This window comes from Erigeron canadensis, chromosome 9, assembly GCF_010389155.1.
Source record: "Erigeron canadensis isolate Cc75 chromosome 9, C_canadensis_v1, whole genome shotgun sequence".
Lineage (NCBI taxonomy): Eukaryota > Viridiplantae > Streptophyta > Magnoliopsida > Asterales > Asteraceae > Erigeron > Erigeron canadensis.
The window spans coordinates 631338-646036 of record NC_057769.1 but is presented as its reverse complement, the minus strand read 5'-3'; the positions used below and the strand labels follow the sequence as shown (position 1 = coordinate 646036).

The window sequence follows — 14699 nt, the reverse complement described above, 5'->3', positions numbered from 1 at the left end:
GGTATAAAACCTTAGTGGTATCTCATTTCTCTTATAGGAGGTTTTTCTCCCTCAGTGGTTCCTGAAAATTCAAATAACATTCTGCCTGAAAGACGTAAGGGCTGATAAGTGAGACAAACAAGCTCTGATTATTCGAACATTAGAAAAAAAAACACCTTAGAAAATGTGAAACCAATTATCCAAACAACCACTAAATTAGATAATTGAGTGAAAATTAATTTTGTCCTTATGCTGAGTTTGTTGGCAGACTTCATGGTCTCTCTACTATTCAACAATGACATAACAAGACAGACTTCATACAATCCAAGTCATGTGATTCCTTTCAACATAACTAGTTTTTTATTTCCCTAACTCTCTTGGAAAGTTTTACTTCTAGAATATGATTTCTCTTGAAATCATTTATACAGCTACTTTTGTGTATTGGTGTTTAGTAACAGATCCAAGTTGAACGTATTGAAAATATAATCAAACCGCAGTCATTTGATTTTTTGATAATTTGCTTTCGTTTGAGATTAAAATTGAAGTTGCAATATGATTTATAATTTGATTTACAATCTACTGATTTTCAAATGAAAACAAGTCGAAATTTGAATTCAAATACATATTAATAACTTTTAGCATCTAATAATATTGAAGTTTACAATATATTGTATTTTTATATTCTCACTAAAATTTAATTGGTAAAAAAATCTCACTAGAATTTCAATTGCTAGAAATTTTGAAAGGAGTGTAAAAGAATTGGTTTGACTTAAATTGACTTCGAAACCAGCTTATTGGATTTGGTTTGTTTATAACTAATTACGTTGATTTGATTTTTGATTTGACCTTATAGAAATGTCAAATAAAACTGATTCGAGGACATAGGTTATATTATAAATCGGATTGTTAAACACCCTTACTTTTATGTGATAATTGGATTATTACCCGCGTAATACGCGAATTTACATATATTATTACGACTATTGATATTAATACAATATAAACACAATAAATGAAGAATATTAAGTAAATAGATAAAGAGAAACATATAGAATTATAAAAAATGAGTTTGCTGGTTTAAGAAAATGTATAAAAGTACAGTAACAAATTAGACATAATGATCGATTTTGGAGATATGAGTATTTATAAACATTTGGGTAGATGAATATGAATTTCTTTCGGTTGTCACTTGTGAGTACTTATAAGATAATAGATGAATAAATGTTATTAATGGGATCGAAAAAAAGCTATTATATTAATAAACTTTGGTAGATAGAACTTTGTAAAAGTTAGTATATCTTCAATTATTTTAGCTCTAGCAAATTACATAATAATAAGAATTTTGTTTTTAAAAACTCACATAGTGGTACAGGGGCTCGTGTTCCCCCATTACCGTTTAAGCAATACCAATGAGCATACAATAAGTATTATAACTGTTGATTAAGAATACAATTGTAGTGGTAAATTGGTTTATTAAAATATGGTGAAAAATAATCATGTAATCAAGATGGCATTTAGAAAAGAGTCCATACGTTGTGTTTTTGTACACCTAATGATAAAACTTTTGTTTCTTCGTTTTCATCTTGTATATTATATCAAAAAATACGACTGATAAAATCTATATAAATTAAGATAAATTATATCTAATCTTTATATATAATAAAGAAGATTGTCTTATTGGATTATTTTTAGCAAAAAGTATGATGTGGCATGTCTATATTTTTTTTCCAAAAATTTTTTATTTTGCTTATGATGTCATAATTAGTTAGCAATATTTTTAAAAACAAATAGCTCATTAAATGCTTATTTTAAATTTTTACTTTTTTGTTAAAAGCATAAAAATTTATTTTTTATAAAATATAAAGAAATGTCTTTATATGTTTTGTTAATGCAATGGGTACTCATATATAAAAATTATTATGTTAGTCAATTTAGTATCTCTAAACCGAGTTATAATATATCAATAATAAAAATTTACATATATCTTTTTATAGATTTTTTTTCTTTTAGAATTTTAATTAAAATACCCGGGTTCCCAAGTTGAACCCGGATTTATTAGCTAGTTTATTAAAATAATAAAATATCTTATATAAATAAAATAAGATTCTTATTACATCATTATTCTCTAAATAATGCTTATTTGTTATTATTAGGCTTATTTATATCAATTATTTCTTTTTTATTTTTTTATTTATGACATCATCCTATTTAAAATTTAAATCATTTTTTAAATGATTTATGATTTATTTCTTTTTAAGCCTAAGTCCAATGTAATTTAAAATGTATCTATCTAATTTGTTTTTCTTAGATGGCTAAAAATAACATCACCGTCTCTTTTCGTCTTAATACTATCAATCAGCCTGGGTATATTAAATAAAAGACAATTGTTATGGCATCATCATTTTATAAAAATAGCTTACTTGGCATCTTCAAATTCTTTTAAAAGTTAAGTTTGTTTTTTTTGTTTATTTTACTTATGATATTATAAGCATTTTTCAATTTTAAGTTTATTTCATTTTTATTTTTGTTCTTTATGATGTCTTTTTTTATTAAAAAAAAATAAGTTTTTATTTTATTTTGAAAACTCTAATATTTTATACATGGTTTTTTAAATCTTCATTATCAAAATAGTTTTATCATAATAGATTTTTAAATTATCCACATATTATGCGGGTTAATAAGCTAATTATATATATTAAATATATAAGGTATATTATTTCGGGATTATGAGTATGGTTAAACTATCTCATAGTTCTTAGATATCAACGTAACTTAATATTCTAAAATTTTATTAATAAGCTTTGGTTGAACCCGGGTTAATTAGCTAGTTTGTAAGTAAATGACAATAGAAATCACTATATATAACTAAGAGATTTCGTAGATGGAAATTTCTGTTTTATTGTCACATTGTATTTTTAATGAAGTGTCATTTTTCCATTTAAATTGCTATATTTATGTTGTCATGTATGATATTAATCATCAATTGTACTCAGATCATCAATCATAATGATCCTTTGGGGTGCCCATATCACGTGGAGATTAGGATGGAAGTATTGTACTGGCATCATATGACTTGTTCGGGGTGAGTCGATGGGTATCCAATTGTGGTACTTTTATTGTCACATTGTATTTTTAATGAGCTATCATTTTTCCATTTAAATTGCTATATTTATGTTGTTATGTATGATATTAATCATCAATTAGATTGTTTATATACATTATACTATGTTTTTGTTTATTAATTCAATGATAATGATAATTATCTTTTTTTTCAAATTAGATTGTTTACTATATTATTTTTATTTTTTAAAAAATTATTTATTACATTATATTCAAAAAAATAATATATCATAAAAATGATTTTTATGATTTATAAATATCTATGTTTCATTAGTCATGCTTTAACATATTTGACGTGTATCATATATTTATATAGTATAATTTTATTGTGTGCATCAATCGTAATTTAACAGTTTTTTATATCATAAATTATGAATATTGCTGTAAATATCAATTATTCTATCTCTACTTCCTTTATATTTTTATTATGTTTTAGTCAGTCCTGCATAACATACAGGTTTAAACAAATAAAAAGTTGACAAATATTATTCATCAAGTAAACCTGAGATACATGTCAAAAAATTTTATACAACACTAAAATAAAAAGTATCATTCTTATACATATAAATTAATAGCACGCATTTTTTTAAAGTTAAATCTAAAAAAAGGAATTAAAAACAGATGACATCATCATTGTAATCCCCAAAGCTTCGACTCTGATCCAATTGGTAAATCCTAGTCTTTTAAGAATCTTGCTTGTAATCTAATGGCTATCATTAAATTTTAAACTTCATCCAATGGTCTAAACTTCTTTATTTATGTTCTCTTCTATATATATTTAAAGATTGTACATTCTAAGATGTATTTTGGGGGAAAAAAAGGTAAAATAAAAGCCTATATGAAGGTAATATACTCTTATTGAAAGGACTAGACTCGATAAACCGAAAACGCATAAAAATTTTTTTTTTACACCCCACTGCGCCGCAGTGGGTTGAGCACTCTCCACTGCGCCGCAGTGGAAAGCCTCGGCCCTGAAAGAGAAGTTGCCCCACTGCGCTGCAGTGGGTTTGACACACCCCCACTGCGTCGCAGTGGGAAGAAGCATAATTCTTTACGTGGAATTCCACTACGTCGCAGTGAGCAAAACCACCCCCACTGCGCCGCAGTGAGCCACCTGATCAGCAACCCTAAACCATTTTAACACATGAACAAACTTGCAACCTTCACCAATCAACATGAACTTCATAAAACACTTTTCAAAGATGACCAAGAACATTATAGACTCAACTTGAGCAAATTTACATCATTAACTAGTTTCACAACCCATGAACACCATCAATGGGTCATTTACCCATTTTGACGTTATTTTCGCCCAAAATGCAACTACACAATGTGCTGAGATGCTACACTTGATCCTTTACACACATTTCAACAAAAGCATAACCAACAGACCAAAATGTACCAAGAGCCAAGAGGTGTGGGACATCTAAGCTTCTATACCAAAAGATCGTCATTCGTCCGAAAATGACCTAATTACCTTCAAGTTCTTCAAAAGATATCTACAACTTCAAGCTTATCAACATACACTTAGTTCCTTCTTCCGGAACTACCTATAAAAATGTAAACAACTAAAATATAAGCAAAGGCTTAGTGAATATACTTGCATACATTTACGAATACGAATGAGGGCGTAGTACAAGGACTTTCACATGTAACCTATGGCATCGTCATGTCACATTTACATATTCACCTTGCACACAAACAATACATAGATGGATCCATATAAGCTAAACAATCATAACAATCATATCTATCGGGATTCTTAGGCCCCGGAGGTTCTTAGGCCTCATATCACATCAACTATCGGGATTCTTAGGCCCTGGAGGTTCTTAGGCCTCATAAACAATGCCCCACATGGGCTTCATAAATCAATTACCATGGTAATTGACCCAACGTAAATATAAGGGTATGCAAATATACTCACCTCCTCCGCAACAAAGATGATAACGCTAAATGAACAAGCAATCTTCAACCTATGATCATATCGTAAAAATGCATAAGCTTACATTCACAACTATGACTAGCTCAACCTAGTCATACTCAATCACTAGCCTTTCTAGACCCAAAACCCAACCCATTTGTCATTGAGTTACTTTCATCTTTAACTATGACATTAGGTAGTTCAACCTACAATTTTTATTCACATAACAATAACTAGTAATATTCATCTTTTCTTACAAACTCAATTTATCACATGAACTTATCAATTTCATAATCAAACACATCATATAACTCAATGACAACTAGGTTAACTAAGGAATTGGAGAAATTAACCATAATTCATTTTCTAGCAAAAATCCCCAATTTGGTTCATCCATGAACCCTAATTTCAAAAGAAAGAGGAAACTAAATTTAGGGGAAATCAATACCTCAAAAATAAAAGATAATAGATTAGGGTTTTAAAGCCACAATTTCTTCCCCTTTTTCCTTCAAATTTCGGCCACCACCACCAACCTACAAACCCTAGCTTTTGAATTCTTAATTGAAGATTACTGGATGAAGATGATTACTATGGATGTTCTTATTCTTGAACTTGAGAGAGAGTTGTCTTAATTTTGAAATGAACTAGAAGAATTGCATGGAAGAAATGTTGAAGAACAAGGTGGAAGTGTGAGTCAAAGAAAAGAAGTTGGCTGGCACCTTCCTGGCTTGCCACAACCCAACTGAAAATTGTGGGTATTATTACCCGCTATCCGCCAAAGTTTCAACTAAATTAGCCCCATAATCAAAAATAAAATACTAGGAAATTAATTTAATGTCAAAACTAATAAAAGGGGTTAATTTTTTTACCTTAAAATATTTGGGGTGTTACACTTATCACCTTAAAAAAAGATATCCTAATTGTCACGAATACTCACCTACTTTTAATGGTATTCAAAGTCGGATATAGGAAGTTTCGGATATCTGAAATTTAGGATAGTGGATTTCAATATCTGAACACATATCCGAAATTTCGGATATCCGAAATATCCAAACTTTAAAAATATATATATATATATATATATTTTCAGATATTTTCAGATATTGGCTATAAACTTTTCGGATATTTTTGGATATTAAAAAAAATAAAATATTAAATTTTAAAAAAAAAATATATGAAAATATCCGAAGTTTTTAAAAATAACTACCCGAACTCGAATCCGAAATTTCGGATATCCGAACCTCAAATATTTGAAATTTATGATATCCGACTTTTTCGGATACGGATAGTTTTGAACACCCCTACCTACTTTAACATTGGTTCGCAAAGTGAGTGAGCTCTTTGGATTAGCCTGCTCGCAAATCAAGTATGACCCCATGATTATCAAAAATAAAAATAAATATTGATATCTTTGTATTATTACTAGAAGAGTACCTGCGCAATGTAGCGGCGATGATAAAAGCAGGTGACAGTAGCGGTGTAGTTATTAATGTAAAAGTTATTGATGTAAATGGGTAATTAAGTTATTTTATGGTTTAAAGGATGTAAAAGTTATTAATGTAAATAATTACATTAAGGGTATTATAGGTGTATTAAGTGAAGATTTTTAATTTATAACCAAATAAAAATAAGATTATATATTTAATGAAAGGAAATTTAACAAACCAAGAATAGTTAGTGGAGTAATAATATGGTTGCTTTGAAACTTGAAAGTCATATATCCCTTGTTCAAGTTTTGCCCACAACAACAATAATTGATTTTTTTTTTAACATTTTAATAAATCTGAGAGTATTTCGACTTTTCAAAGGATAAAAAGGGTTATTTGTTTTATAAAGGTTTAAAGATAAAGATAAATATTTAAAGATTATAAAAAAGTAACTGTTTCTAAATCAAATTATTAACTTTACTATTTTACATTTGATATTATATTTGATAAAAAAAAGCTATTTTTAGAAATTTATATAAAAACAAAGAATAATATTTCCATTCTTTCTAATCTACATTGTCTCTAAATTGAATATTAATTTTACTATTTTATGTATGTTGATATTAGATGTTATACCAAATGTATTTTTAGAAGCTTGTAAAAAGAATAATATTTTCATTATGTTATTCTATGATACAAAATTTAATTATTTTTTAGAAAAATATCCAAACTTTTCAGATAAACATATATTTTTTCAGATACTTTCAGATATTGGCTATAAACTTTTCGGATATTTTTGGATATTAAATATAAAATATTGAAACTTTTTTAAAAAATATATGAAAATATCTGAAGTTTTTAAAAATCACTACCCGAACTCGAATATGAAATTTCGGATATCCGAACTTCAAATACTTGAAATTTCGGATATCCGAATTTTGCGGATAACGGAATCAGATACGGATAGTTTTGAACACCCCTACCTACTTTAACATTGGTTCGCAAAGCGAGTGAGCTCTTGGGATTAGTCTGCTCGCAAATCAAGTATGATGCCCGTGATTATCAAAAATAAAAATAAATATTGATATATTTGTATTATTACTAGAAGGGTATCCTCGTAATGCGACAACGATGATAAAAACAGGTGGCGGTAATGGCGTTGACGGTTTAATTTAAGGTTTGAAAGATGTAAAAGTTATTAATGTAAATTATTTATTTAAGGGTATTATAGGTATATTAGGTGGATGTTTTTAATTTATAACCAAAGAAAAGTAAGGTTATATATATACTTAATGAAAAGAAATTTAACAAACCAACAATATTTAAGATGATTGTTTTGAAAGTCATATATCCTTTTTCAAGTCTTGTCAACAACAATATTATTTTTATAAGGGTTTAAAGATAAAAATAACGATTTAAAGATTATAAAAAAAGTAAGTGTTTCTAAATCAAATTATTAACTTTACTATTTTACATTTGATATTATATTTGGTAAAAAAAAACTACTTTTAGAAATTTATATAAAAAAAAGAATAATATTTTCATTCTTTCTAATCTACATTGTCTCTAAATCGAATATTAATTTTACTATTTTATATATATGTTGATATAAGATTCTATAACAAATGTATTTTTAGAAGCTTGTAAAAAGAATAATATTTTCATTTAGTTATTCTACAATACAACGTACATTTAATTATTATTTATTCAAAATTTATATTTTTTCTTCAATAAAGCATTTTATTCTAAAATCGAGTGTTCAGCCAATTTAAGTATTTAACCCTATTGAAAAATAGAAATAAAAATTGTAGTCGTAGTTAAAAGTAGGACCAAGTGGTGGGGTGGTTTGAAGAGCAGGAGGAGGAGGGGCAGCTTTACCTTTTTTGTTCATTGAATATTTTTCATTTTTATTTTATTTATTAACTTTTTCAAAAGCAAAGAAAACAGCATTACCATATAGAAACATCAAAACATTCATTACATAAAACATACAGTGTTTACCAGAAGACATCATCATCTTTGTATCTATATCTATATAATTATATATATATATATCTCCCTCTTCTCTCTTTTTAGGATTCTTCTTCTTCTCAGACAAAACATCACTCCTTCACATCATTCCTCTCTCTCTCAACAAAAACACACACACAGCATCATGTCATGTGACTGAAACACACATTGTTTACTCTTCTCTGTAAGTAACACTTTTCTCTCCCTCTCTCTCTCTCTATATATATATATATAGTGTATACATATTATATATATTTGATAAATTATGATCATGATCTTATGTTTAGTTAGTTTAGCTTGATATTTTATTTTTTGATTACAGTTGGTGAGGTTTGTTACAATGTTGTTGAAAAAAACTACTTTTGATTGTGACATTATTTTGTTTATGAAGTATATTTTTACAGCTAATTGAAGGAAAAATAACACAAAAGTAAATTTTTTTTTGCTATGTTAACTAAATTCATGTTTTAGCATATATGTATTTTTAATTATTATTACTTTTTGGTAAGAAGGATGTTTAATGTCATTTGTGAGCTAGTTCTGAAGTTGTTTTCAATACAGTTAGAAAAAGTAGTACATGTTTTAATATTAATTTAAATATTCTTGCTCAGCTTGTAGGTTTCTTCAACATTTTTTTTTTTTTTCTGTTTTCTTCCTTTTTGAGTTATTAAGTTTGTTAAATTCTTGGAGAATTTTGAACAAGTTTGTTAAAACTATTAGATCTGCTATCTTGCTATAATTTTGCTACTTCATAGTCCAGATTCCACAAAGAAGTCAAATTTTGACTGCTGAAAGTCAAAAGCTGTTTACATTGGTGATTTTTATCATTACAAAAATGCTTTTGTGTTGTAGAACAATTTCTGATAGTTAAATGGTAATGTGTTTTTTTTTTTTTTTTTTTACTTTAGTAATTCCAGGCTTGAAAAACTTTATGAGGTGTAAAAAAGAAAAAAAAAAAAAGAGAGAGACTTGTATCAGTATGACTGACAAAAGTCCACCAATTATGGACCTTTTGTTTTTAAGACAATGAGTGTGTTTCTTAGTGTAGAAGAATTTTATTAAAGAACATATTTTTGCAACATCTTGGACCATGGGATTCAAGATTCCAAACTGGTCGGGTAGTTTGGGCGAACCAATGACCTATCTCTTCACTTTTACGAAAACAATTCAGTATTAGTTAACAAGATTTTATGATAATGATATAAAGTTTAGCAGTGAGACCTTGACGTATTTGATAATTTGGTGTAGTGATCATATTTATTTTATGGTGTAGAACGGATAGTTGGAAGAAATGACGAAGGTAAGCCCTGAAGTTGTCGATGATATGGAGATGCAAGCTGTTTTGTCGGTATCAGCAGATGTGAGTTTCACATCAAATAAGTTTCCCAAGTATAAATTAGGACCTGATAATCAGATTATAGATGAAGCAACTGTGGATAGTAAGGGCCCACCATTGAAAGAGGTGGTGGCACAAGAAACTGAACAATTAACTGATCAGCACAAACGCCTCTCAGTTCGTGACCTGGCCAGTAAGTTTGACAAGAATTTGTCTGCTGCAGCTAAGTTGACGAATGAGGTATGGCTATAACTATTTGGTTTAAACTTTAAACATAGGGTGAGAACCTTGTGCTGATCATTATGACGGTACATATATCATTATAACTGTTGATGTAGTTTGCATTGTGTTTTTGTTAGGCCAAACTCAGAGAGGTGGCTTCGTTAGAGGGTCATGTACTTTTAAAGAAACTCAGAGATGCCTTGGAATACTTAAGAGGTCGATTAGCTGGGCGAAACAAGGACGATGTTGTCAAAGCTATCTCTATGGTATACCCCTTTTGTATTTCTATTTTATTAAGAAGCTTTTCGTAACATGATAACTAAGTTAAAGAAATCATAACTGCTATGATTTATTCCCAGTGACTAGTCTAATGTGTTTTTTTGGTGGATACATTGTCGTAGGTGGAAGCATTGGCAGTAAAGTTGACTCAAAATGAAGGGGAGTTGATACAAGAGAAGTTTGAAGTAAAGAAGCTAGCAAATTTTCTCAAACAGGTAATCTTGATTGTTGATTATCAAGCTTTTTGTGATTTGGTCTAGTCATTAGTTCATTATGATGATTATCTAGTCAGTAATTTATAATATTGATCATAAAGGAGAATGTAGTTAGTGTCATTTGCAAGGAACTTCCTCTCAAACTATTTAATAGAAAATTTTGATCGAACTCTTCATGTTGAAATTTTATCTCCGCCGCTGTAATATTTCTTCATGGTATGAGAAAATGATTTCTGCATCTGTTTGCAGGCTTCGGAAGATGCTAAAAAGTTGGTAAACCAAGAAAGATCTTTTGCTTGTGCAGAAATTGAGAGTGCCAAAGCAGTGGTGCGAAGGATCGGGGAGGCTCTTGATGAGCAAGAAAGGATATCATTAACCTCGGGAAAGCAGGTAACATTCTTATACGATGATTAGATATTTATTTATGTACATTTAATGTTAAAGTATTTAGATTTGTTGGTAACTTATATTAATGGCATTCGCATCTGTTGCTCTTTGTTTTCATTAGATATTACAGATTGATATTAAGGGTATTTTTTTTATGTTCTTATCTTGAAATGATTGTCTTTACTGCTTTCAAGGAAATGGAGGAGATGATGGAGGAAATCCAGCAGGCTAGAAGAATTAGGTTGCTACATCACCCCGTCAAGGTATTTGTTATTTTCTTTGATACATGCTCAACTTATTCTTTTATAATATTGTACGTCGTCTCAAAATCTAGGTTTCATACGTTGATGATCTGCATTTATTTTAAGTTTAATTTAACCAATTTTCTAAAATTGTTTATTAGGTGATGGGCATGGAACATGAACTTCGAGCCTTGAGGTTACAAATCCAAGAGAAATCTGCCTTTTCAGTAAAGCTTCAGGAAGAGGTATTTTAGTTAATATATGCAAGTAGGCATTACTTAGTTTCGTTAGAATAGTCATCTCCATTCCAAATATGCAACGTTGGACTTGGCACACAGTTCGTTAACCAGCTGATTTGATGCCTAAAATGTCCTTATATAAGCACAAATCAAAGAAAACTTTGGACCAACACCAAAGTTTTTAATCTCAAGCAATGATTAATAATAGGTACAAAAAAAGATAAAATTTTGCATAGATTATAATTTGTTTGCATTTATTGCATCCGCTTATTACTCAAACATAATCCAAATGCAGCTAACGCTGAAGAAATGGGCTGAGGAGAACAAGCTAAGCTTATACGCATTAGAAGGTTCTGGAAGTTTGGGATCAATTTTAAGACTTCAACCATCCTCGGAAGACGCCTTGGAGCTCTCAAAATGCTCAATCCAGTGGTATCGCTTATCATCTCAATGTAGCAGAAGGGAGCTTATTTCAGGTGTTTATTACATAATCTTCATGCAACTAATTTCTTTGAAGTTTGAATGTATCTTGTTCTCTGTCAATTTATTCTGTATTGGTCAAAAAGGATTTTGTGCTCATTTCTTGCTAATATAACTCCTGCCGGGTGGTAGTTAATGAGGTTTCCCTTATTATTTTTCTCTATATGTAGTTATGTATGTGGAATTTTGATTCTGTCTTATTTGACTATTAAGATTCTTCATCTATACCGATTCCTTATCAGGTGCTAACAAATCAGTATATGCTCCGGAGCCCTATGATGTTGGACGGATTCTGCAAGTTGATGTTATCTCAAATGGCCAAAAATCTACTGTGACAACAACTTGTCCTGTACAACCTGGTTTGTCCTTACCCTTCCCTCTTAAGATTTACATTATAATGAAACTCTAATGACTAATAGAAAAGTTTTCATGATGCTCTTTTGCTACAGCTATTGGATTGGAGAGTTACGTAGAGACGCTTTCTAGGAAAAGCAATTCCGAATTCAGTGTATGCAATCTGGACACTAGTTTAGTAGGGACTGGGAAGTATATTTGCTTTCGGTCTTATGAAAATAATGGCAATACATTTTGATGAAGTGCTGAAATGTTAAGCACTTAAGCTATGGACTAACATATAGGAAAGTATAAAAATTGTTTATTGGCTGTTCAAAATGTTATTTAACGATGACAACAAAAGCATAAATCCTTTATAACCAAGAGATATATTCCACATTATTCTACGAATGACAAAGGACTGTTGTGGCATTAGTTTAATAAGTTTAGTTATTTCGTTTGCCATCTCATAAGTAAAATTACTTAATTTTTCTTTAGCATTAATCTGAATCTAGTTTTTTTCATTAAAGGTGGTGATATTCCAGATGAATGGACGGAATTATTCATCGCATTCTGCGCATTTGTTACGTGTGGGGAAAATGAGGATGAAGCTTTCGAAAGGATGGATTACAAAGGCCAGGGATGCTTATTCCTCGACATCAATGCAGGTAATACTGAACTTGAAGTCAGACTAGCTATTTTACAATGTCAAAACTACAAGAAGAAAACTCTGTTAACACCATATCAGTCTGACTGTGTTATACTTAGCTAATTAATTACTTTGACTCCCTAAGACCAAGCATGCTTGTACTTATTCTCTATCCAACGCATTTATGTTATTTAGGATTGAAATTTAGACTTGTTTTTTCTTTTGTTCTGCTTCCGTTTGTGTAGTAATGCATAGGGAAACAATGTTGTCATTCTTAACTTTCATTTTTCGGTAGTCGTTTAGTGGGTCCCCATCTCAATGCTCTTGACATCTAGCAGGATAATCCATGGTCACATATTTTGTTTTTCCTTGCACCATATAGGACAAAATTAAAGTGCTAAATATTAAACGGACCACGCAAATAACACCTTAAGCTCTTATTGGAGAAAGTGTTCTTATGACATCTTTTTCTCAGCTATGTGGGTTCAGAGGTGGCGGGAATCTGGCGGCTAAATCATTGTTTTGGCAATCAAGAAAAGGGCAGTCTTTTGTATTAGTGTTTGAATCAGAACGAGAAAGAAATGCAGCCATTGTTCTAGCCCGGAGATACGCTCTTGATTGCAATGTATGGACTTCCTCTCTTTATTAACCTTATTTCAAGAAATTCACGTCTCGTTCAAAAGATTTACTTTCAGTCTATGCATAAAAACTGTTATTCTATGATGAATCAATGATTATAAGAATATATGGTAGGAAACTAGGAATATCAACCCATTCTGTCAACAGGTTAATTTGGATTAGTTTTATTGATATAAGGTGGAATACCAAAAAAAAAAAAAACCTTTTTGGTCCGAATTCAATTTGACCCGTGACTAAATTTGCATGTTTTGCTATCTATGATAAAGGGAGACGATACCACACCACTCTTATCTTTACACCACCAATTCATGATTTTACATCACTATACGTACAAAACCATTATGCAAAATTTGATAATGAATGGATAAAAGTAGCTGTGTGCGTATCGTCTCCCATATAAAGGTGATGCGTGTTCTGATAGGGAGATATCTTTTAATAACAGGTGGAGCTGGCTGGACCAGATGATCAAGCATCACTTTATCTTCTCTGACTTCACTAATGCAAGTATAACCAGCTTTCCAAAGTGGATTGATTATTTAAATTTTTTTTTTTCACTTCTAATTTTGAGTGTGTTCCTTTTCTTTTGGGTTTGTTTAATTTTTTTAATTTTTTTTTTCTACTAATTTGATCATTTGTGCATCCTTTATAGGCATAGTTTTGGTTTGCCTGTTCATCGGCTGTAACAATTTTTTTATACCGAGTTGTTCGTATGTTTTTTATTTCCATTTTTAGTATAATGACGGACTCTTGGCGAGTTTTGCGTCTGAAAAATCGTAGTATTTGTTTATAGTGCCAGTAATGATTAGATATCATGGGTTGAATTTATTTAGAACATCAATATATGTGCATCAATGTGAACCGGTTGATACAAGTACATATTACTCGTATTAAAATGTTACGTAGAATCGTGATGTCATCTGCAAAGAAGCATGTTTCTGTCACAAAAATCTTTTGATTAAACTAAAATGTTGACACATTTTGACTTATTCATAGACAACTTATATGCACACAATATATGGTTTTAAATATTAAAGAGCCTAAGACTAAGAAGAGTGACAAGAAATGGAGAGAGGGGCGACTTGTGCCATGTGTCATGTGGTGTAAGAAGAGTTGTCCCATAAAAAAGGTGAAAATGGATGGATTTTAAAGAGTGGGGTGACTAGTGCCATGTGACGTGTGGGGTAGGGAAGTGTTGAATGTAAAAAAGGTAAAAATGGGTGG

At 30.0% G+C, this 14699-nt stretch overlaps 1 protein-coding gene across 1 annotated transcript; it reads left to right on the top strand.

Annotated features, from left to right (window-relative positions):
* The first annotated feature begins 8390 nt into the window (after nt 1–8390).
* On the top strand, nt 8391–14197 carry LOC122581675 (stomatal closure-related actin-binding protein 3-like). Its single transcript, XM_043753925.1, has 13 exons — nt 8391–8641; nt 9731–10033; nt 10153–10281; nt 10417–10509; nt 10759–10899; nt 11091–11159; nt 11300–11383; nt 11673–11853; nt 12100–12216; nt 12307–12365; nt 12721–12858; nt 13315–13464; nt 13921–14197. Exons 2-13 carry the CDS (start codon nt 9749–9751, stop codon nt 13966–13968), a joined length of 1494 nt encoding a protein of 497 aa, XP_043609860.1. The 5' UTR covers nt 8391–8641; nt 9731–9748; the 3' UTR covers nt 13969–14197.
* Nucleotides 14198–14699: the final 502 nt, after the last annotated feature.